This window comes from Rhizopus delemar, genomic scaffold (assembly GCF_000149305.1).
Source record: "Rhizopus delemar RA 99-880 supercont3.13 genomic scaffold, whole genome shotgun sequence".
NCBI lineage: Eukaryota > Fungi > Mucoromycota > Mucoromycetes > Mucorales > Rhizopodaceae > Rhizopus > Rhizopus delemar.
The window spans coordinates 829898-851629 of NW_027137839.1; the positions used below are offsets into that span (position 1 = coordinate 829898).

Below are 21732 nucleotides of genomic sequence, written 5' to 3' on the forward strand. Positions count from 1 at the left end.
TCAATTCCTCCCTTTTTTTTGCACAATACCATCTCCGCTATTTTTTTTTACGTGGGGGGCTACACAATATTAAATTGCTTATAAAATACGAGCTATTTTTTTCTTTCTTTCTTTCTTTTGTCACTTATTTAATTGTTTTCAACAACAATTTCCCATTCTTGATGTCTATTCTACCAAAACATAGAGGGACTACGGCATTTAGGTCGATATCGGCCATGATGGGGAAAGGCATTCACAAAGCTGCCAAAATATCCTCTCGAAGCCCAATAGAGATGATTGCCACCATCCTCATCCTGTCTTCCTTTAGTTACTTTTACCTCTTCAACTTGGCTCGTACTTCAGACATATTCTCAGGCACCTCTTCTCGTCTCTACCCCACTCTTGTCTATGCTGATTCTAATACACAACAATTACAACAGATCACTCGAGATGCACAAGGCATTTCTTCTGAATCCGTCAAACTTCAATTGAAGCAAATCGTCATTACTTCCAACTCTGATTCTCTTAATAAACATGGTTCTATTGAAAAGTTTGAACGAATGGTACATAACACCATGGTAGATGATTTGGTTGATTATCACTCCCTATGCTTTCAATTACCCAATGGACAATGCTTTTCAACCTTGACAGAAACTCCCTCAGCTGATTCCTTCCTGTCACTCACACTGGCATTCAATACCTCTACAGCTTATCGTCAACATCTCTCTCAATTGTGGGAACAAAAGGTATCCACCTTATCTACACCCGATATTGTTTCCCTTTCCAATATGAGTGAGAGACAAGATGTGTTTACTTGGTTATTCATTATCACTCGAAATATCGTTATTCGTGTGAAGGAGCTGATTGAGGTACAAAACAGTACAATACAACAACAACAAAAAAAAATTCTAAACTTTAAAAAAAATAGGTTGCAGATAAAGTTGACATTATCGTCATCTTGGCTGGTTATATCATGATGTTGGCTACTTTTGTTTCACTCTATATGACTATGCGATCATTAGGTTCTCGTTATACTTTGGCTACCGCTGTTGTATTCAATGGATTTTTTGCTTTCATGTTTGCTTTATTGACGGTCAATGCGTTAGGTGTTGATGTTTATCCTGTTGTATTGGCGTAAGCTTTTTTATTATTATTATTATTATTCCCTCAAAGATAACAAACTAACAGCATTTTCGTACAGTGAAGCTATTCCTTTTTTAGCGGTTACCATCGGTTTCGAACGCCACTCTAAATTGACAAGGCGTGTATTCCAGTTTAGTAAAGAAACGCCACTGACAAAGCAAGAAATTAAGAAGACCATCATGCGTGCTGTTGATGCTGTTGCTTTACCCATTGCTCGTGATGCAGCCATGGAGATCACTGTACTTACATTAGGTGCAAAATCTGGTATCTCTGGTTTGCGTGAATTCTGTTTGCTGAGTGCCCTTCTATTGGCTTATGATTTCGTCATCATGTTTACTTGGTACACAGCCGTCTTGGCATTAAAGTTAGAGGTAACCATGGCATGAATACACAGTGAAAGAAAGAGCGGAAAACTAAAAAAAAACTATATTGTTTAGCTTTTAAGAATTCGTGAAATCAATGGAGTTTCTACAAAAGGAACCAAACCAAAGTCATCCGAGACAACAGGCACAAGCTACATTCGTAAAGCCGTTGTCAAAGCATTCAGTGACACAACAGCAACCAGTCCAAGTATAAAAGCAGATGAACCTATGATTGGCAAACTTAAATTACTCATGGTAACTTTACTTGAAAAATACAATGAAAAAGATATTGACACTCTCCTGATATAGATCATTAGTTTTGTTGCTATTCATCTTTTCAAAATATGTACCCCTTTTCAAAACTCTACTGGTCCTCACGTTAATGTAACTGAACCTAGTATTGCCAACGTTCTCGATAGACTCCTTCAAGAACATCGCGCATCTGAATTAGGTCATCTGCCTCTCCATGTGGAAGTGTCTCCTCCTTTACTTTTCCAAGCTGTTTCTTCGCTTCACCAAGGCATTGTTCCCGATAGCATCCGAAGACCTTTTGATTATTTGTTGGACACTTATGCCGTCTTTGTTCAACATCCTGTTATATCCCGATGGATCTCTTTAGGACTTATCGTTTCTTTGTTCCTGAATACTTACCTCCTTAAAATGGCCAAAGAACCTACTAAACCTGCATCAACCGAACGTGTAATCCCTCCTGCAGCTGCAGAACCTATTGCTGTTCCTATTGCATCTGCTGAAAAGCATGCTGTGTCTGCAAAGAAGAATCAAAACCAAGGTATCGTTCGTACCTTGGAAGAATGCAAGGCTCTGATAAAAACCCCTGATCAACTCTCTGATGAAGAGGTCATTGCACTTGTTCAAAATGGTCAAATTACCTCTTATGCTCTTGAAAAAATCCTTGGTGATTTCGAACGCGCTGTTTGTATCCGTCGTGCACTGATCTCGCGTGCTTCAATTACCGGAACGCTTGAACATAGTTTATTGCCATTACGTAATTACCACTATGATAAGGTGATGGGGGCCTGTTGTGAAAATGTGATTGGTTACATGCCAATCCCTGTAGGCATTGCAGGACCTCTGGTGATTGATAATGAATCCATTCATATTCCTATGGCTACTACAGAGGGTTGTCTGATTGCTTCTGCTGCTCGTGGCTGTAAGGCGATCAATGCAGGCGGTGGAGCTACGACTGTACTGACAGCCGATGGTATGACTCGTGGCCCTTGTGTTGAATTTCCCTCGATAGTGAGTGCTGCAGCTTGTAAACAATTTTTGGAAAATGAAGGAAATGAGATTATTACCGAGGCCTTTAATTCCACCTCTCGCTTTGCTCGCGTACGCAAGTTGAAGGTTGCTTTGGCCGGTCGTTTGGTTTATATTCGTTTCTCAACCACGACAGGTGATGCCATGGGTATGAACATGATCTCTAAGGGTTGTGAAAAAGCCTTGAGCGTTCTCTCATCTCACTTTCCTGAAATGCAAATCGTCTCCCTTTCTGGTAATTACTGTACTGACAAGAAGGCTGCTGCCATCAATTGGATCGAAGGTCGTGGAAAATCTGTTGTATCTGAAGCTGTGATTCCTGGTGCTGTGGTACAGAAAGTCTTAAAGACAACCGTAGATGCCCTGGTTGAATTGAACATTTCAAAAAATTTGGTTGGCTCGGCTATGGCTGGGTCTGTTGGTGGATTCAATGCTCATGCAGCTAATATCCTGACTGCTGTCTATCTTGCTACTGGTCAAGATCCTGCTCAAAATGTCGAAAGCTCAAATTGTATCACACTCATGAAGGCTGTCAATAATGGTCAAGACTTGCACATATCTTGTACAATGCCCAGTGTGGAAGTTGGTACGATTGGTGGTGGTACAATCTTACCCCCTCAACAATCCATGTTAGACTTACTTGGTGTCCGTGGTCCTCATCCTACCGAACCTGGTAAGAATGCTCAGAAATTAGCTAGAATCATCTGTGCTTCTGTTATGGCAGGTGAATTGTCTCTTTGTGCTGCTTTGGCTGCAGGCCATTTAGTTCAAGCACACATGGCTCACAATCGTGGAAAAGCACCTGCTCCTCCAGGCACTTGTATTAAATCCTAATATATTGTATATCTCTAATATATTTATTAATCATTTAAATAAAATAAAAAACTTAATAAAAAAAATGTTTGTTTTGCAATGCCCTTCTTATGTTCCTGGTCCCCTTCCCTATCCATACTGAAAAATTATACTGGCGATTTTTTTTTTCAAAAGAATTGTACTCCCATGCACCGGCCCAATGAATTCTGATTAATTATGGGGATTTTTGTTAGTGGCTGCTTATTATATTTTAAACTAACCTTTGCATTCAATCTATCACAAGACAAGAGCTTATATTTTTAAACAAATGAAAGTGTTGATCACAATAAAAGTGTTTACAATTTTCACTGCGCTTTTTGTGTTCCCCTTGAGTGCTCTTGACCTTGTTCTTTATTGACTATTGAGCTCCAGGCATCATTTCAAAACAGACTTTTTTTAAGGATAAGGTGAGATGTACAACAGTCTCTCTTGGTGATTTAGAGTTAGTAAACTTTTTGTTTTCTAAATTCTTTATTAAAAATTAAGTTTGAGTGTGTGTAACGAGAAAAACAGGTTTGGTTGCTGTGGTTTCCTTTTGACCAATAAACAGAGAAGAATGTATTTTGTATTCATTGTATTGTACAAGGTTGCTTTGATCTTCTTATCTTCTTCAGTGGACCGCCTTTCTCCCAGTCTCTCTGCGATTCGAACCCGATCGTCATATGATGAGCAACATAAGCAGCAGCCTAAGAAATCAATCAAAAGATGCTTTCCCTTACTTGCACCATATACAAACCTTGATCCAAGCCTCCCCTGTTTCTTCTGTGTACTCTTTACCCATTCTTTTTTTCAATGCAATCACAAAGGCAGGTCCAACAAGATCAAAGTGCATTGGTTTGATTTCATAAAAGTAATGTCTTGCTCCTAATTCCCTCATTTGCGTCGCTAACCATTCTGAATCTTCTTCTTCTACTTTTTTCGTGTTCATATCCTTGATTGTCGTCCCCTTCTTTTCCTTTGTAAGTGTGGGTGCTCTGGCAATATAGGCAATCATACCTGTGAATGCCCTGGCTTGCTGAATGACATCATGAAACAGTGTTTCGACCTCTGGACAGAGCTCAAAGAGTGCTTCATAGAAGGCTAGACCAAAGGCATGCGATGGAGAGATGTTTGGGTCGTCTGTGGTATGACGTGTTTGAGAGACTTGTTCCCAACTGAGACGGATCAAGTCAATCTGTGTCTGACTGGGACCACCTTCTGTTTCGGTGGATGAAATGGAAGAAGAGGTGTCTTTTGGAAACTTATGAAAAAGCTTACGAATACTGTTATTTGAAGAAGATATTGCAGAACGAATGGATGATTGCTTGCTTATATTGGATTCAGACGTCATTTTTTTAAAAAAATAGGGGGAAAAAAGAAGAAATGAAGTGAAAGCGTTTTTGTGTTTGTTTATTCACACACGCTCTGTGTTCAGCTTTTCTTTTTCTTCTGAAAGCAAAATGTTCTTTTTTATGGGCATTGTTTATTAAATTCAGGACACAAAATCTAATCAACATGATTTTTAGAATTCAAAAGTTTTCTAGTCCAAGCAGCATATGCATTTGTAAATGGCTTTAGATCTTTTGATTCTTTTAAAAACTCACACCATCGATCCTTATACTCCGCTATTGATAAACTCATCATCTTGCTTAATAAGGGACTTAATGATTCAGCAAATCCTTCCATGTTATGTTTCCACACGACATCCAAATCCAGCCCCCAATCGCCTAATGGAATTGAGACTGATTTGAGCTCGACTTCTTCAAATCCCGCTGCTTTTAGTAAATCTGTAAGGAAAAGGGTTATTCTTGATTCATAATTTTGCTTTCGTGTCGCCCCAATTACTTTAAAATCATATGAAAATAAGTCCTAGTTGATATAAAAAGGAAAATGGTAATGTTTTTTAACATTCATGTTCAAATACATTTGCTTTAGGTCCTAAATTATGTATGAAATGACCAATCTAATAATTTAATACATCCACCAAGATTGGTCACTCATACACACTGCAAATAATAGTGCAAACTCGTTATAACATTATGCATTATTGATAATTATACAAGTGGCAAATAGTTATGTTTTTGTATGCAAAAAGTTATTTTTTGCTGTGTTGCATCTTTTTGAGTTTTGAAGAAGCATTTTGTTGTAAAAAAAATTAAAAAACCTAGTAATTTGATTAGTTTGATTGTAAAGTAAGCATTCGCAGAGTTATTCATGTTTTAAAAAAGTGCCCTTTTTTTACAGGTGCTCTTTTTTGGAAAGTCTATTGCCCTTTATTACTGAAAGACCGATATTTTTTTTTTTGAGGGCAAAATGCGGAAATCTTTTTTTTTTTTTTTTTTTTTTTTTTTTTTTTTTTTTTTTTTAGGGAGGAAAATTTTAATGTTTATTAAAACTCCTCAAAAAGTATAAGGATTAAGAGCGATACAAGTGTATTAAACAGTGACTTGTCGCGAGTTTACCAAAACCTTTTTTTTTTTTTTTTTTTTTTTTTTTTTAAGGGGAGAAAATTTTAATGTTTATTAAAACTCATCAAAGAGTATAAGGATTAAGAGCGATACAAGTGTATTAAACAGTGACTTGTCGCGAAAATACAAAAGAAATTAGCATAGAGAATTGTAAGCAGATAGTTTCAATAGCTCCTTCTGGATTTGATTGAGGACAATCTCATCCACGACAGGAGTCTGTTCAAAGAATTGTTGCCAGTGGACTTTCCAAATGAATCGAATGACTGTAGCAAAAAAATCATAGATTGTAAACTTGTCATGATAGTGTAAGATGTAATACTTGGATAATCTAAGAGTGGATAGATCCTCGAATATTGAGCTACAGTTGGGATCTTTAGGATTTGACAAGTATTTCTTGAAGGCTGCGTTCCACAAGTCTTGTTTTTGAATACAAGTAAAGAGCATATGTTGCTCTGTTTCTAGTAGCTTGCACAATTGGCAGTAGTCGTCATCTACCTTTGCTGGGATGATTCTATGCAAATTGGCGCGAGTGGATAATTTCTTATGGAGAAGTCTGTACCATACATTCCTAGGAATATGGTGCATAGGGCTACTGATAAAAGCTTTCCAGTTGTTAGGACTTATATTAGTGATTTGTGAGTTTGAGTTGAAGCTAAACATTGTCTTTAATTGACGATTCTTCAATGCTGTTATATTGATATCTTCATAGCTCATCTGTTGAATGAATGGGTCAAAGTTGATATTTGGTTCAGTTGGATGCTCTTCATTGTCCAATTCAAGGTCTTGCTGTTCAGCTGATAATAAAGATGCAAAATATGGCTTGAAGATAAGGTTTCCAGTAAGTACAGCATTTTTGATTTTTTGTAGAATATTGGGAGAGCCACAATGTTGTCTGCTTTTGAACTGTATACCATTTGAAAGGAAATCCTGTTCAAAGAAATGATATGCTTTTTGTGCTTGAAGAAACTTGCTAAACTTGAATTTCTCTTGTGGGTCTTCTTCGCATATATCTTTGAAGGGAATGAGTAGACTAGTTTGTGCTGATATTGTAAAGTCATTTTCTGTAGGTAAACGGGGACAGGAGTCCAAAGCACTAAACATGGGGATTAGTGGATGGAGGCCTTTCATGTTACTGTATGATCTGGAATGTTTGAATATCAAAGGGATGACATGTGAGGGAGCATCAAAGGAAGATTGCAAAGTAAATATCAACATCTTGTACAGGAAGTCTGGTATCCTTTGACGACAGTTTAACAGCAATGGATTGATATATCGAAACTGGAAAATCTTTTGCTGAACTTCTACATTCAATAATGAAACACCACCTTTGTTTTTCGGCTGTTCTAGAGTTGTCCGAGCAATCCTGGGAAACAAGTTGTGGGTCACGAATTGATACACAATAGAAGACACCTTGTTGTAAAAGCTTTTTGGGAGACTTGTAATTCGCAGAAAATGCCACAACTTGGAGAGTATGAGTGTATTAGCAATGTGTGCCCTACCATAAACGGAAAGTTGACGCTGTGAATGAATGTTAACCGAGCTTTCAAGCTTGCGGATGGTTTCTTTATGGAATATAGTTCGTTGATCGTTGGTAAACCATATTGGGTATCCAAGGTACTTGATGTAGCCTAATGATTGAGAGTCAAACCACCTGAGACCATTATGAATGATTAGTTCTTTGAGTTCTCGATTGTGGAATGTATTTCCACCGGCTAAAGGAAATGCCACCGACTTGGAATAGTTTGCTTGAGAGTTGGACGCACCATTATATACTTTTAGACGCTCTTGAAGTTCCAGAAATTCTTCCTTAGAATTGATAAATATGAGTATATCGTCTGCGTAGGCTAATAATTTAACTGGTCTTGGTGCTGTTAATTGCAAGTCAGAGTTGGATCTTCTAGCTTTAAGACAGTAGCCATCAATGATTTCATTGTGAAGGATGGATAGTAAGAATGGTTCTATTGCAAGATTGAAAAGTATAGGTGAAATCGAGTCTCCTTGACGTAATCCGCGCAATTGTTGTATACTGTCAGACAAAGATCCATTCACGTTGACGGATATAGAATTGCCAAAGAAGAGGTCGTGGATACACTTGATGAATTTATTGGGGAAACCAAACCTGTTGAGTACTTTGCACAAATATTCGGGGTGAATACGGTCGTAGGCCTTTGTTTGATCTAACATGACTCCTAAACTTTCTGATATTGGTGTTGATTTAGAGGCATCCTCCATAATCAACCGACATGCGAAGCCATGATCTCCTATAAACCTGTTGTGCATGAAGCCTGATTGGAAACGAGTGATCAATTTGGATGAGATACTCATAATCCTGCTATTCATGATCCTTGTAAAGACTTTGCAATCTGTATTAATCAGTGAGATTGGACGCCAGTTACTTAGGCTTGTAAGGTCACCAGTCTTGGGTAAGAGAACCAAACAAGTTTGTTGCCATGATTTTGGAAAAAGCGCCTTGTTGATAGCATCATTGTAAACTTCTAGTACTAGAGACTTGCAGCTGGGATGACCAATTATCAAGTGTAAGATTTCATAGGGTAATCCATCCATGCCTGGGCTACTTTTATGAGGAGTTCTTCTCGATCCATCTAGAATGTCACCAAATGAAATGCTGCTGATTATATGTTTAGCATCGCTTGGTGATACCTGTTTGTCTATCGTGTTTAGCATTGACTCAAGGTCGTGATGATCAATAGGTTCTGTGGAGTAAAGTGTAGAATAGAAATTGGAAGCTGCATCTAGTTTCGCTTTAATATCTAAGCATTCCAAGCCAGTTTCTGGATGCACAAGCTTAGTGATATTTCGCTTGATATTTCTCGATTCAGCTGTTCTTTTGAGGTATCCGGCCGATTTCTCATTGTTTTCGATCCATCGTTTACCTGCTCTGAGGATATCTATTTCGGCTATTTCGGTTTGTAACTTTGCAAGCTTATTCTCAACTTCAGGAAGCAAGATATTCAAACAAGTTGAGTTGTCGGAGTACCGCTTGAAGATATCATTTCTTTGACTTTGGAGCTGCTTGATCCGATCATTCCTCCATTGACATCTATTTCTGCAAAAGTTTTGAGTAACCTTTTTAACCATTTTCTTGAGTAGATCCCATTTCTCTTGTGGAGAGTTAGTATATTTGGATAGCTTATTAGTAATGTATTTTTCTATTTGTTCATTGAGCTTATGAGCGTATGCTGGGTTCTTGACTAAGTTTGGATTAGCTCTCCAGAGACCCTTTCCAGTTGAAGAGGTTCCTACGGTGAAGTTTATAGATAAAAGAGCGTGGTCTGTCCATTCTTTGTTCATGTATTCAACATTCCCGTTGTTGCAATTGTTGTGAATACTTTTGTTTGCAAACATATAGTCTATACAAGTGGATGAGTCTGCTCTTCGGAAAGTTGGTCGGTAGCTGATGTTGTCTTCCACGTAATTTATACAATCCTCAAACTGAGAAAGCATAAACCGCAGAAAGTGATGTGGGACGTTCGATCGTCTTGTGTTGTGATAAGTATTGTTGTCGAAGGAGAGATTGAAGTCCCCTGCTATGAAGAGATTTTGAATAATAGTGTTTGAACTATCCAAGGACTCTAGTTGATGGAGTATGCTCGAGAAGAAGACATTTCTGTCGACTGCATTGCTTGCTGGAGCATAGAGGTTTAGTATAAAAAAGGGTTGTATAGATTCGTCTGACCAAGAGATTTTTACGAGTAAAAATCTTTGATCGTCCGATTGTTGAATTAGTTCCATATTTTGGGACTGACTGAGATTAATGATTCCACAGTACTTGGTCCACAGTGTCTGGTGCGCTTGAAATTTCATGTTGAGTGATTGAGTTATTTTATCGAATGAATGAAGAGGTATATTTGTTTCTTGACATAGTAATATGTTTAGTTGCTGTTGTCTTAGATATCGAATAAAGTTGTCGGTGTGTTGTAGATTGTTATTTTTGTAAATTGTTCTGCAATTGATTGAGCCTATCTTCATATTTATGATCTTATTACTATGATTATTCATAATAATTATAAGTTGAGTTTAGTGGAGGGCTGTGGTGATCCTCCTGCCGCCGAGTTATTTTCATCATATTCGTCTTCAAATGTTGCATTTTCTTCTACTTCTAAACTATTGTCGGAAAGAGCGGATTTTTTCTTGGATCTTTCCACAGCTGAAGTAGGTGTAAATGCTTCCGAGTTGTTACGTTTCTGCATATTCATAGAGAGGCCATTAAATGTGACAAGTGGGTGCAGTAACCTCTTGGCGGCTTCTTTTCTGCCCGTTTTCTTCTGACTTGAATCTTCATCGATTGGAGTAAATAAGATACTACCGTCAATGTTCTCTTCGTCTACTGAGTCTAAAGTAGAAATGGCTTCCTGAAAATCATCTTTGTCTTCTGCTACAGATGTACTGTCGGGCTTACGATTATCTTCTTCTGACATTTCCGTATCCATTTCTTGAAGGTTACTCAATATAACCGTCTCTTTTTCGGTATTCATCTGCTCTACATTAGCTTTCATCACCCTAGAGCGGTGGGTTGCCACTTGTTTTCTCTTACGATTCCAAGGGGCATCAGGACATTGGGCTTTTAAATGTTGAGTACTCTCACAGATAAAGCAAGCTTTTCTTCTACGAAGAAGAACTGGACAATTCACTCGTGTATGATCATCAACATGGCAAAGATTGCAAATGGGCTTCATATTGCTCCAGACAATATGTAAATAGTGATCTTGTTCCCAAGATGGAATTTGGGGTGTAAGAGGCTCATAACTTTTTGTTTTATCCTTGACAAGGGTAACGTACCCCCTGCCATTAAACCAACCACCATCCACTGTATGATGGAGTCCTATTTCCAAAATGCTCCCATACTTCTCAAATAACTGAATCATCAACGGTTTCAATTTGTCATCCTTTTCATAAGGAATATTGGTGATCCCTATTCTGATCACATCCGAATTTTTATCCATCGTTGCCTGTACTTTGATTTTTCTACCGAGAATCAAAAACTCCTTATTCAATGCTTCCATCTTATCTTCTTCATTATCAAAATTAAGCTCAATGTACTGATGGGCTCTACCAACTTTTCTTTCCCTAAGGCCTATGCCTTTAGGAAATTGGTCTCTGAGAACCAGGTTAAGACTTCTATCTTTAAAATTCAAGCCTTCAAATTCTGAAGCGGCAATAACGATGGAGTGTTTATCAATAGCTTGAAGAAAAACTGTTTGACTTTCCAGATTAGCTACGTTATTAACATCTGACTTGTTGTGAAATGAGACACTTCGTTTTTGGTCTTTAACTGTTTGCGCCCATGTTTTGAATTCAAACGGTTTGTTGTTAGGATTATGGCGAGAATCGGCTACCCCAGGAGGATTATTAGCCTTGCTAGTAATGTCGTGATTAATAGCGGAAAGAACCATGAGTTTACCATATCTTTCGTCCTCACTACGGCAACGTCCGTAATTCGGACAAAATAAAAAATTGTTTCAGACTAATTTGTTTTCTTTTCAGACACTTGTATTTTTTTTTTTTTTTTTTCAGATTATAATATGAACGAACATTGTAGAATAGCAAATGAAATTGTAATGAGTGACAACCGAGTCGAAGAGATTGTTGAAGAAATGGACATTGATGAGGATCCTGCTTTTACGTATGGCAAACTACTGCTTTTAGCTGATGATCAAACTGCACCTCGAAAAGTAGTAGAGGATGCTGCTATTGACGAAAATAACGAACAGGATGTAAATGCTCAAAAAGAGACTAGTTTATTCGACAGCGAGCATAAAGATAGCACGAAGTTTCTACCGTATAAAGCTTATGGTCCTGAAAATATTAGGCGATTTATTGAACTTGTTCAGGAAGAAGGTGGATCGATCGCGAAGCACGCAAAGGCTTGTTTGATTCCTCGTTCAACTGCTTATGAAATACTCAAACAATGGAATGAAAGCGATGGAACTGCCATTCCTGTAGGCTGTATAAAATGACCATCGAAAGTGAACAAATTTGTTCCTAAGGCAAACAATATTAAAATCAAAGAGGAGCACACGCGTTTTCTAATCGGCCTGGTTGATAGTAACCCATGTGTTACGGTTAGTATGGCCAAGGAAGAGCTTTGCAAACTATTCGAAGACCTTCAAATACCTGAAAGTGGACTACGCAAACATATGACAGAGAAGATAAGGCTATCTTTGAAAAATTCAAGCCTTTACACCATGGATAGAGACACCAATAGAACAATTGGGCTTCGTTACAAGATAATAACGGAATGGAAAGCTGCTGGAGTTGATTTTCAGAAAAATTGCGTGTTTATTGATGAAGCTGGATTCAATTCGCATCAAATTAGAAGTAGAGCTTGGTCACTCAAGGGCGAACCAGCACAAGTCAAAGTTCCTACTCAAAAGGGCGTAAATTTGAGTATTGTTGGGTGTATATCTCCATTTGGCACTATTAATTTCTCCAAAGTGGAACCCCTTAAGCCTAGTGATGTTGCTAAGATTGAGAAGGAGTTTCCTTTACCTAAGAGTAAAAAGCGAAAGGCAAAAACTGAGAATACACCTAAAACGAAGGTGAAAAAAGGTACTACAGCCTACCATATCGTTACTTTTGTTCGAAATGTTATGGATGTTCTAGATAGGCACGACAAAAATGGATTCTTTATTGTCATGGACAATTGCCGAATTCACCATTCCCACTATGTAGTTGAAGCTATTCAAAATCGCGGTTACATACCTCTATTTATGCCACCTTACTCACCTTTCCTTAATCCAATCGAGGAGTGCTGGGCTAAGATTAAATCGCACGTCCGACGCAATCCTCTCTCTTCATTGGATACTCTGACACCCAGAATTCAAGAGGCTTGCAGGAGCGTTACAACGGAGGATTGTCTTGGGTGGATTAGGCATTCAGAGACTTTCTGGGATAGGTGTCTTGATAAAGAAGCTGGTTTAGCTTAGTATTAATTATCTTGTCTGAATATACTGTTTTCGTTTGTCTGAAACTATTTTTTATTTGTCCGAATTTCCTTTTTTGATTTGTCTGAAAACGAATTTTTATTGGTCTGAACTGTAATTGTTTTTTTTTTTTTTTTTTTTTTTTTTTTTTTTTTTGGGACATGGGTCTTTCCGCTATTAATCACGACATTACTAGCAAGGCTAATAATCCTCCTGGGGTAGCCGATTCTCGCCATAATCCTAACAACAAACCGTTTGAATTCAAAACATGGGCGCAAACAGTTAAAGACCAAAAACGAAGTGTCTCATTTCACAACAAGTCAGATGTTAATAACGTAGCTAATCTGGAAAGTCAAACAGTTTTTCTTCAAGCTATTGATAAACACTCCATCGTTATTGCCGCTTCAGAATTTGAAGGCTTGAATTTTAAAGATAGAAGTCTTAACCTGGTTCTCAGAGACCAATTTCCTAAAGGCATAGGCCTTAGGGAAAGAAAAGTTGGTAGAGCCCATCAGTACATTGAGCTTAATTTTGATAATGAAGAAGATAAGATGGAAGCATTGAATAAGGAGTTTTTGATTCTCGGTAGAAAAATCAAAGTACAGGCAACGATGGATAAAAATTCGGATGTGATCAGAATAGGGATCACCAATATTCCTTATGAAAAGGATGACAAATTGAAACCGTTGATGATTCAGTTATTTGAGAAGTATGGGAGCATTTTGGAAATAGGACTCCATCATACAGTGGATGGTGGTTGGTTTAATGGCAGGGGGTACGTTACCCTTGTCAAGGATAAAACAAAAAGTTATGAGCCTCTTACACCCCAAATTCCATCTTGGGAACAAGATCACTATTTACATATTGTCTGGAGCAATATGAAGCCCATTTGCAATCTTTGCCATGTTGATGATCATACACGAGTGAATTGTCCAGTTCTTCTTCGTAGAAGAAAAGCTTGCTTTATCTGTGAGAGTACTCAACATTTAAAAGCCCAATGTCCTGATGCCCCTTGGAATCGTAAGAGAAAACAAGTGGCAACCCACCGCTCTAGGGTGATGAAAGCTAATGTAGAGCAGATGAATACCGAAAAAGAGACGGTTATATTGAGTAACCTTCAAGAAATGGATACGGAAATGTCAGAAGAAGATAATCGTAAGCCCGACAGTACATCTGTAGCAGAAGACAAAGATGATTTTCAGGAAGCCATTTCTACTTTAGACTCAGTAGACGAAGAGAACATTGACGGTAGTATCTTATTTACTCCAATCGATGAAGATTCAAGTCAGAAGAAAACGGGCAGAAAAGAAGCCGCCAAGAGGTTACTGCACCCACTTGTCACATTTAATGGCCTCTCTATGAATATGCAGAAACGTAACAACTCGGAAGCATTTACACCTACTTCAGCTGTGGAAAGATCCAAGAAAAAATCCGCTCTTTCCGACAATAGTTTAGAAGTAGAAGAAAATGCAACATTTGAAGACGAATATGATGAAAATAACTCGGCGGCAGGAGGATCACCACAGCCCTCCACTAAACTCAACTTATAATTATTATGAATAATCATAGTAATAAGATCATAAATATGAAGATAGGCTCAATCAATTGCAGAACAATTTACAAAAATAACAATCTACAACACACCGACAACTTTATTCGATATCTAAGACAACAGCAACTAAACATATTACTATGTCAAGAAACAAATATACCTCTTCATTCATTCGATAAAATAACTCAATCACTCAACATGAAATTTCAAGCGCACCAGACACTGTGGACCAAGTACTGTGGAATCATTAATCTCAGTCAGTCCCAAAATATGGAACTAATTCAACAATCGGACGATCAAAGATTTTTACTCGTAAAAATCTCTTGGTCAGACGAATCTATACAACCCTTTTTTATACTAAACCTCTATGCTCCAGCAAGCAATGCAGTCGACAGAAATGTCTTCTTCTCGAGCATACTCCATCAACTAGAGTCCTTGGATAGTTCAAACACTATTATTCAAAATCTCTTCATAGCAGGGGACTTCAATCTCTCCTTCGACAACAATACTTATCACAACACAAGACGATCGAACGTCCCACATCACTTTCTGCGGTTTATGCTTTCTCAGTTTGAGGATTGTATAAATTACGTGGAAGACAACATCAGCTACCGACCAACTTTCCGAAGAGCAGACTCATCCACTTGTATAGACTATATGTTTGCAAACAAAAGTATTCACAACAATTGCAACAACGGGAATGTTGAATACATGAACAAAGAATGGACAGACCACGCTCTTTTATCTATAAACTTCACCGTAGGAACCTCTTCAACTGGAAAGGGTCTCTGGAGAGCTAATCCAAACTTAGTCAAGAACCCAGCATACGCTCATAAGCTCAATGAACAAATAGAAAAATACATTACTAATAAGCTATCCAAATATACTAACTCTCCACAAGAGAAATGGGATCTACTCAAGAAAATGGTTAAAAAGGTTACTCAAAACTTTTGCAGAAATAGATGTCAATGGAGGAATGATCGGATCAAGCAGCTCCAAAGTCAAAGAAATGATATCTTCAAGCGGTACTCCGACAACTCAACTTGTTTGAATATCTTGCTTCCTGAAGTTGAGAATAAGCTTGCAAAGTTACAAACCGAAATAGCCGAAATAGATATCCTCAGAGCAGGTAAACGATGGATCGAAAACAATGAGAAATCGGCCGGATACCTCAAAAGAACAGCTGAATCGAGAAATATCAAGCGAAATATCACTAAGCTTGTGCATCCAGAAACTGGCTTGGAATGCTTAGATATTAAAGCGAAACTAGATGCAGCTTCCAATTTCTATTCTACACTTTACTCCACAGAACCTATTGATCATCACGACCTTGAGTCAATGCTAAACACGATAGACAAACAGGTATCACCAAGCGATGCTAAACATATAATCAGCAGCATTTCATTTGGTGACATTCTAGATGGATCGAGAAGAACTCCTCATAAAAGTAGCCCAGGCATGGATGGATTACCCTATGAAATCTTACACTTGATAATTGGTCATCCCAGCTGCAAGTCTCTAGTACTAGAAGTTTACAATGATGCTATCAACAAGGCGCTTTTTCCAAAATCATGGCAACAAACTTGTTTGGTTCTCTTACCCAAGACTGGTGACCTTACAAGCCTAAGTAACTGGCGTCCAATCTCACTGATTAATACAGATTGCAAAGTCTTTACAAGGATCATGAATAGCAGGATTATGAGTATCTCATCCAAATTGATCACTCGTTTCCAATCAGGCTTCATGCACAACAGGTTTATAGGAGATCATGGCTTCGCATGTCGGTTGATTATGGAGGATGCCTCTAAATCAACACCAATATCAGAAAGTTTAGGAGTCATGTTAGATCAAACAAAGGCCTACGACCGTATTCACCCCGAATATTTGTGCAAAGTACTCAACAGGTTTGGTTTCCCCAATAAATTCATCAAGTGTATCCACGACCTCTTCTTTGGCAATTCTATATCCGTCAACGTGAATGGATCTTTGTCTGACAGTATACAACAATTGCGCGGATTACGTCAAGGAGACTCGATTTCACCTATACTTTTCAATCTTGCAATAGAACCATTCTTACTATCCATCCTTCACAATGAAATCATTGATGGCTACTGTCTTAAAGCTAGAAGATCCAACTCTGACTTGCAATTAACAGCACCAAGACCAGTTAAATTATTAGCCTACGCAGACGATATACTCATATTTATCAATTCTAAGGAAGAATTTCTGGAACTTCAAGAGCGTCTAAAAGTATATAATGGTGCGTCCAACTCTCAAGCAAACTATTCCAAGTCGGTGGCATTTCCTTTAGCCGGTGGAAATACATTCCACAATCGAGAACTCAAAGAACTAATCATTCATAATGGTCTCAGGTGGTTTGACTCTCAATCATTAGGCTACATCAAGTACCTTGGATACCCAATATGGTTTACCAACGATCAACGAACTATATTCCATAAAGAAACCATCCGCAAGCTTGAAAGCTCGGTTAACATTCATTCACAGCGTCAACTTTCCGTTTATGGTAGGGCACACATTGCTAATACACTCATACTCTCCAAGTTGTGGCATTTTCTGCGAATTACAAGTCTCCCAAAAAGCTTTTACAACAAGGTGTCTTCTATTGTGTATCAATTCGTGACCCACAACTTGTTTCCCAGGATTGCTCGGACAACTCTAGAACAGCCGAAAAACAAAGGTGGTGTTTCATTATTGAATGTAGAAGTTCAGCAAAAGATTTTCCAGTTTCGATATATCAATCCATTGCTGTTAAACTGTCGTCAAAGGATACCAGACTTCCTGTACAAGATGTTGATATTTACTTTGCAATCTTCCTTTGATGCTCCCTCACATGTCATCCCTTTGATATTCAAACATTCCAGATCATACAGTAACATGAAAGGCCTCCATCCACTAATCCCCATGTTTAGTGCTTTGGACTCCTGTCCCCGTTTACCTACAGAAAATGACTTTACAATATCAGCACAAACTAGTCTACTCATTCCCTTCAAAGATATATGCGAAGAAGACCCACAAGAGAAATTCAAGTTTAGCAAGTTTCTTCAAGCACAAAAAGCATATCATTTCTTTGAACAGGATTTCCTTTCAAATGGTATACAGTTCAAAAGCAGACAACATTGTGGCTCTCCCAATATTCTACAAAAAATCAAAAATGCTGTACTTACTGGAAACCTTATCTTCAAGCCATATTTTGCATCTTTATTATCAGCTGAACAGCAAGACCTTGAATTGGACAATGAAGAGCATCCAACTGAACCAAATATCAACTTTGACCCATTCATTCAACAGATGAGCTATGAAGATATCAATATAACAGCATTGAAGAATCGTCAATTAAAGACAATGTTTAGCTTCAACTCAAACTCACAAATCACTAATATAAGTCCTAACAACTGGAAAGCTTTTATCAGTAGCCCTATGCACCATATTCCTAGGAATGTATGGTACAGACTTCTCCATAAGAAATTATCCACTCGCGCCAATTTGCATAGAATCATCCCAGCAAAGGTAGATGACGACTACTGCCAATTGTGCAAGCTACTAGAAACAGAGCAACATATGCTCTTTACTTGTATTCAAAAACAAGACTTGTGGAACGCAGCCTTCAAGAAATACTTGTCAAATCCTAAAGATCCCAACTGTAGCTCAATATTCGAGGATCTATCCACTCTTAGATTATCCAAGTATTACATCTTACACTATCATGACAAGTTTACAATCTATGATTTTTTTGCTACAGTCATTCGATTCATTTGGAAAGTCCACTGGCAACAATTCTTTGAACAGACTCCTGTCGTGGATGAGATTGTCCTCAATCAAATCCAGAAGGAGCTATTGAAACTATCTGCTTACAATTCTCTATGCTAATTTCTTTTGTATTTTCGCGACAAGTCACTGTTTAATACACTTGTATCGCTCTTAATCCTTATACTCTTTGATGAGTTTTAATAAACATTAAAATTTTCATCCATAAAAAAAAAAAAAAAAAAAAAGAATATATATTAGGAAAGTAGTCTGTGACTTTTAGCTTAGTTCATTTGAAACGTGTAACAGAACATAATAAAAAAGTTTATGAAAAATAAAGTAAAAAAAAAAGAGTACAGCAGTAAAACACTTCCTATTCAAATAGGAACTGTGATGTACAGTTAAGCTTTAATAGCTCCCGACAATCTGAGTTAGCCTCAACTGACAGTTTACTTTAAGCCTGAAACGACAATATGCTTCAACAGGAATTGACAGATATATGGGTGAATTTCCCAAAGTTCTATCCGCCGTTAAACAGAGCAGCTACTGTAGCTGATCTGGAGAATAAAGATAATTTATTACAATGCATTGATGGGCGACTATAGATTAAAAAAAAATGTGTTGCTGGTGTTAATGACTAAAAGCACAAGAACTAAAAACGTATGGCATTGTTATGCGAGACACAAATACGGTTCAACATGAGCCCACAGAACTCTGGTGTCTTCATAGACATTTTTTTTCCGATTGTCAGGGTTTCGAGGCGTTGAAAATTGTCAAGTGGATGTTGAATACTATATAAACTTCGCATGTTGTTGATTGTTAAATTACCAATTTGACTGACGGCAACGGATATTTTAAGAGCAAACAATTCAGTTATGATGTAAAATGATTTGTTGAGTATAGTGTAAATGTAGAAGGCTGTTTTATGTCCAACTGTCTGGAAAAGCAATATTTGATAGCATCCGTTTTCTTTGTCTATAGTGTTCTTGGCAAAGTGAAGTAAACGATATTAGTCTAGTGATAGTAAGCTGAAGGGGTTCTTTTTTCTTTCTTTCAATTGATTTAATCTTTCCAAATCTTATTTTTTCTCTCAATACTAATTGGTTGATTTCATAGTAGATCGCATCAAGTCTTTTTGTACGACTGCTTCTATTGACTTTTTGCTTCGGATCGACCTCGGGATACTTCAATTAGTGAATGTCTTTATTGAGGAATGTTGATAATATTGAGTTGAGATAATTGGTCTTAAGATCAGTTTCTTTGATTAGCTTAATGTATTCACCAAGAAGAAGACCGAACGCCCTATAAACATGTAATATCAGATAATGAAGCATACTAGTAGATATATGCTTGCATACTTTTAACTCTTTCTAAGGTCAACTTGTCAGGACTTGACACATACAAGAAGAATGTTATAATCTGGTGCTAGTCATAAACTATCTAGATATAAACTGAAACGTATTATTCAGGGCAATTGCTAATTATCAGAATCTGTTCTTATTCAAACTCATTTGTTAAGATTTAGTCCAAAATAATAAAACTGTACCTTATTGACATCCCAAAGCATGACATTGCCCCCTTCTAGGTTGTAATCATCTTTTCTGTGATTAATGTGGCAAGTGAAAAGATGTTTGTTTAACTTAAGGTTAAAACGAAGTCTGAGATGTCAAGATGAGCTCCATCTGTTGTAATAAATAGGTGCTTGGTAAGGTGAAGTCATATAAAGTATAGTGTTCAAGAATGAAACAAATCATTTAGGCGGTAATAAACTTTAAGCAGAAGTTTGTTGTTAAAGTGATGTTTGTCTGTAAATGTGATTGCATAGTGAACAATTAAGGCATGAGAAAAAATTCATCGTTTATCCTTGTAAATATTTTACAATTGCGTTATTTGCTGTTTAGTTAATGAGAGTTGGTAAAGAAGGTCAATATTTCTTTTAGAGTTAGGAAAAAGTTGAACTTCGCGCCCTGGTTCTTGCTCAGTTAGATGTGGCCAATATGTTTGGATCGGTCTATAATCATGGAAATGACTAACTGATTCTCAAGTGTCATCTTCTTCTCCGTAGCCTTTCCAACAAACTTTATATAAATAATTACCTGGTGATCTCTTATGGTGTAAAAGCGCCTCAACATTGTATGATTCAGATTGATCAGTATTGAATATGGTTGCTTCCTGGGAAGTAACCTTTATTTTCGATAAAGATACATCTCTTGGTAAGAGTGCTCCAGTTGCATCAACCAACACATATGTACCACCTTGAGTTTTTCGTTTGACAGTATAATTGCCAACGTAGTAAGTGTCGAAATAAAAACTCTTGTTTTTCTGCTTTTGTCTTTAATTAATCTCCTTTGATTGTTAACTTTTCATTTGGTTTTTTAAGTTTTTCTAATTTTAGGTGTTAAGGATCGTAAATGCTTCATTTCTCTGGTTATTTTAATAAAAGTTTTAGTTTAAGGCATAAATACAATCAGATATGTGCTGTAAATAAAACTTGATTCGCTTTGCCTTTCAACTAGTGTTTCCTTGAAAGTGCACTAATTGCAAAAATATACGCGTCTATAGTCTAATATTTAAATACATATACAATAGTAACCCTGGGTTTTTTATCCATCACATAGTCCTTCAAGTTTTCAAATGCTTTTGATACATATCCTAATCAGCTTATTATTATCAGCATATTCATTCTTTTTTTTTTTAATTCAAGAATCGGAAAAATAAAAGCAAAAAGCATCATTTATAATGTATAAAAGAGAGAGAGAGAAATAGAGGATTGACATGGTGCAACTTCGAGGAAAGGAATTAGCTACCCGCCAATCAAAAATAATAATTTATTTTCTAATATTTCAAGGGAAATATCCTCCCATAACTTTGTTACACGATATATCTTTTTTTATATCTTTTATCTTTCTTCTTCAACTGCTGCTACTTCCTCTTCATGCGGCTGGTTTGGTGTATTATCTTCATGTGTAATGTCCAGATCATCATTTTGATTTCCTTCAATTAACCAACGACTATTGTATGTGTTTGTTAACTGAGAAAACTCAACCCTTTTCAAGCACTTACAATAATCTAGGAGTTGATAGCCATTTCTTGCCATGACTTAATGGATCACGTGGCCAAACATCTTCAAAAAAGTAATAAATATGTCCCACAAAGATCCCCAATGCATCTCCCTGAGGCACTTTACCATTCAATGTCATGGAAAATAACAAAAGTACCCAAGGCAAATAAGGTGCACTAAAGACAATAAGACCTAAAAAGTTTAACCGAACATATGGATTTCTTCTTGCCCAAATATAAACCATTGTAAATGCAAGTGCTGAACCCAAGAAGGGTATGTAAGCATAGGGTAAAATGATCTATGTATGCATTGATCGTTAGACTTTCTTCATATCTTTCTCAACAAATAA

At 37.2% G+C, this 21732-nt stretch overlaps 8 protein-coding genes across 8 annotated transcripts; 4 read left to right on the forward strand and 4 right to left on the reverse strand.

Moving 5' to 3' along the window:
* Window positions 1–272: 272 nt before the first annotated feature.
* On the forward strand, window positions 273–3596 carry RO3G_14184 (uncharacterized protein; the record flags this gene model as incomplete). Its single annotated transcript, XM_067668768.1, has 5 exons — window positions 273–848; window positions 908–1113; window positions 1181–1493; window positions 1560–1739; window positions 1794–3596. The coding sequence occupies 5 exons, from the start codon at window positions 273–275 to the stop codon at window positions 3594–3596; spliced, it is 3078 nt and encodes a 1025-aa protein (XP_067524869.1).
* Window positions 3597–4183: 587 nt separating this feature from the next.
* On the reverse strand, window positions 4184–4944 carry RO3G_14185 (uncharacterized protein; the record flags this gene model as incomplete). Its single annotated transcript, XM_067668769.1, has 2 exons — window positions 4184–4300; window positions 4351–4944. 2 exons carry the CDS (start codon window positions 4942–4944, stop codon window positions 4184–4186), a joined length of 711 nt encoding a protein of 236 aa, XP_067524870.1.
* A 1252-nt stretch (window positions 4945–6196) lies between these two features.
* RO3G_14186 (uncharacterized protein) lies at window positions 6197–9427 on the reverse strand (the record flags this gene model as incomplete). The annotated part of the gene is made up of 1 exon (XM_067668770.1): window positions 6197–9427. One exon carries the CDS (start codon window positions 9425–9427, stop codon window positions 6197–6199), a length of 3231 nt encoding a protein of 1076 aa, XP_067524871.1.
* Window positions 9428–10086: 659 nt separating this feature from the next.
* Window positions 10087–11475, reverse strand: RO3G_14187 (uncharacterized protein; the record flags this gene model as incomplete). The annotated part of the gene is made up of 1 exon (XM_067668771.1): window positions 10087–11475. The coding sequence occupies one exon, from the start codon at window positions 11473–11475 to the stop codon at window positions 10087–10089; it is 1389 nt and encodes a 462-aa protein (XP_067524872.1).
* A 675-nt stretch (window positions 11476–12150) lies between these two features.
* RO3G_14188 (uncharacterized protein) lies at window positions 12151–12754 on the forward strand (the record flags this gene model as incomplete). The annotated part of the gene is made up of 2 exons (XM_067668772.1): window positions 12151–12577; window positions 12690–12754. 2 exons carry the CDS (start codon window positions 12151–12153, stop codon window positions 12752–12754), a joined length of 492 nt encoding a protein of 163 aa, XP_067524873.1.
* Window positions 12755–13166: 412 nt separating this feature from the next.
* On the forward strand, window positions 13167–14555 carry RO3G_14189 (uncharacterized protein; the record flags this gene model as incomplete). Its single annotated transcript, XM_067668773.1, has 1 exon — window positions 13167–14555. The coding sequence occupies one exon, from the start codon at window positions 13167–13169 to the stop codon at window positions 14553–14555; it is 1389 nt and encodes a 462-aa protein (XP_067524874.1).
* A 659-nt stretch (window positions 14556–15214) lies between these two features.
* RO3G_14190 (uncharacterized protein) lies at window positions 15215–18445 on the forward strand (the record flags this gene model as incomplete). Its single annotated transcript, XM_067668774.1, has 1 exon — window positions 15215–18445. The coding sequence occupies one exon, from the start codon at window positions 15215–15217 to the stop codon at window positions 18443–18445; it is 3231 nt and encodes a 1076-aa protein (XP_067524875.1).
* Window positions 18446–21221: 2776 nt separating this feature from the next.
* RO3G_14191 (uncharacterized protein) lies at window positions 21222–21627 on the reverse strand (the record flags this gene model as incomplete). Its single annotated transcript, XM_067668775.1, has 2 exons — window positions 21222–21333; window positions 21386–21627. The coding sequence occupies 2 exons, from the start codon at window positions 21625–21627 to the stop codon at window positions 21222–21224; spliced, it is 354 nt and encodes a 117-aa protein (XP_067524876.1).
* Window positions 21628–21732: the final 105 nt, after the last annotated feature.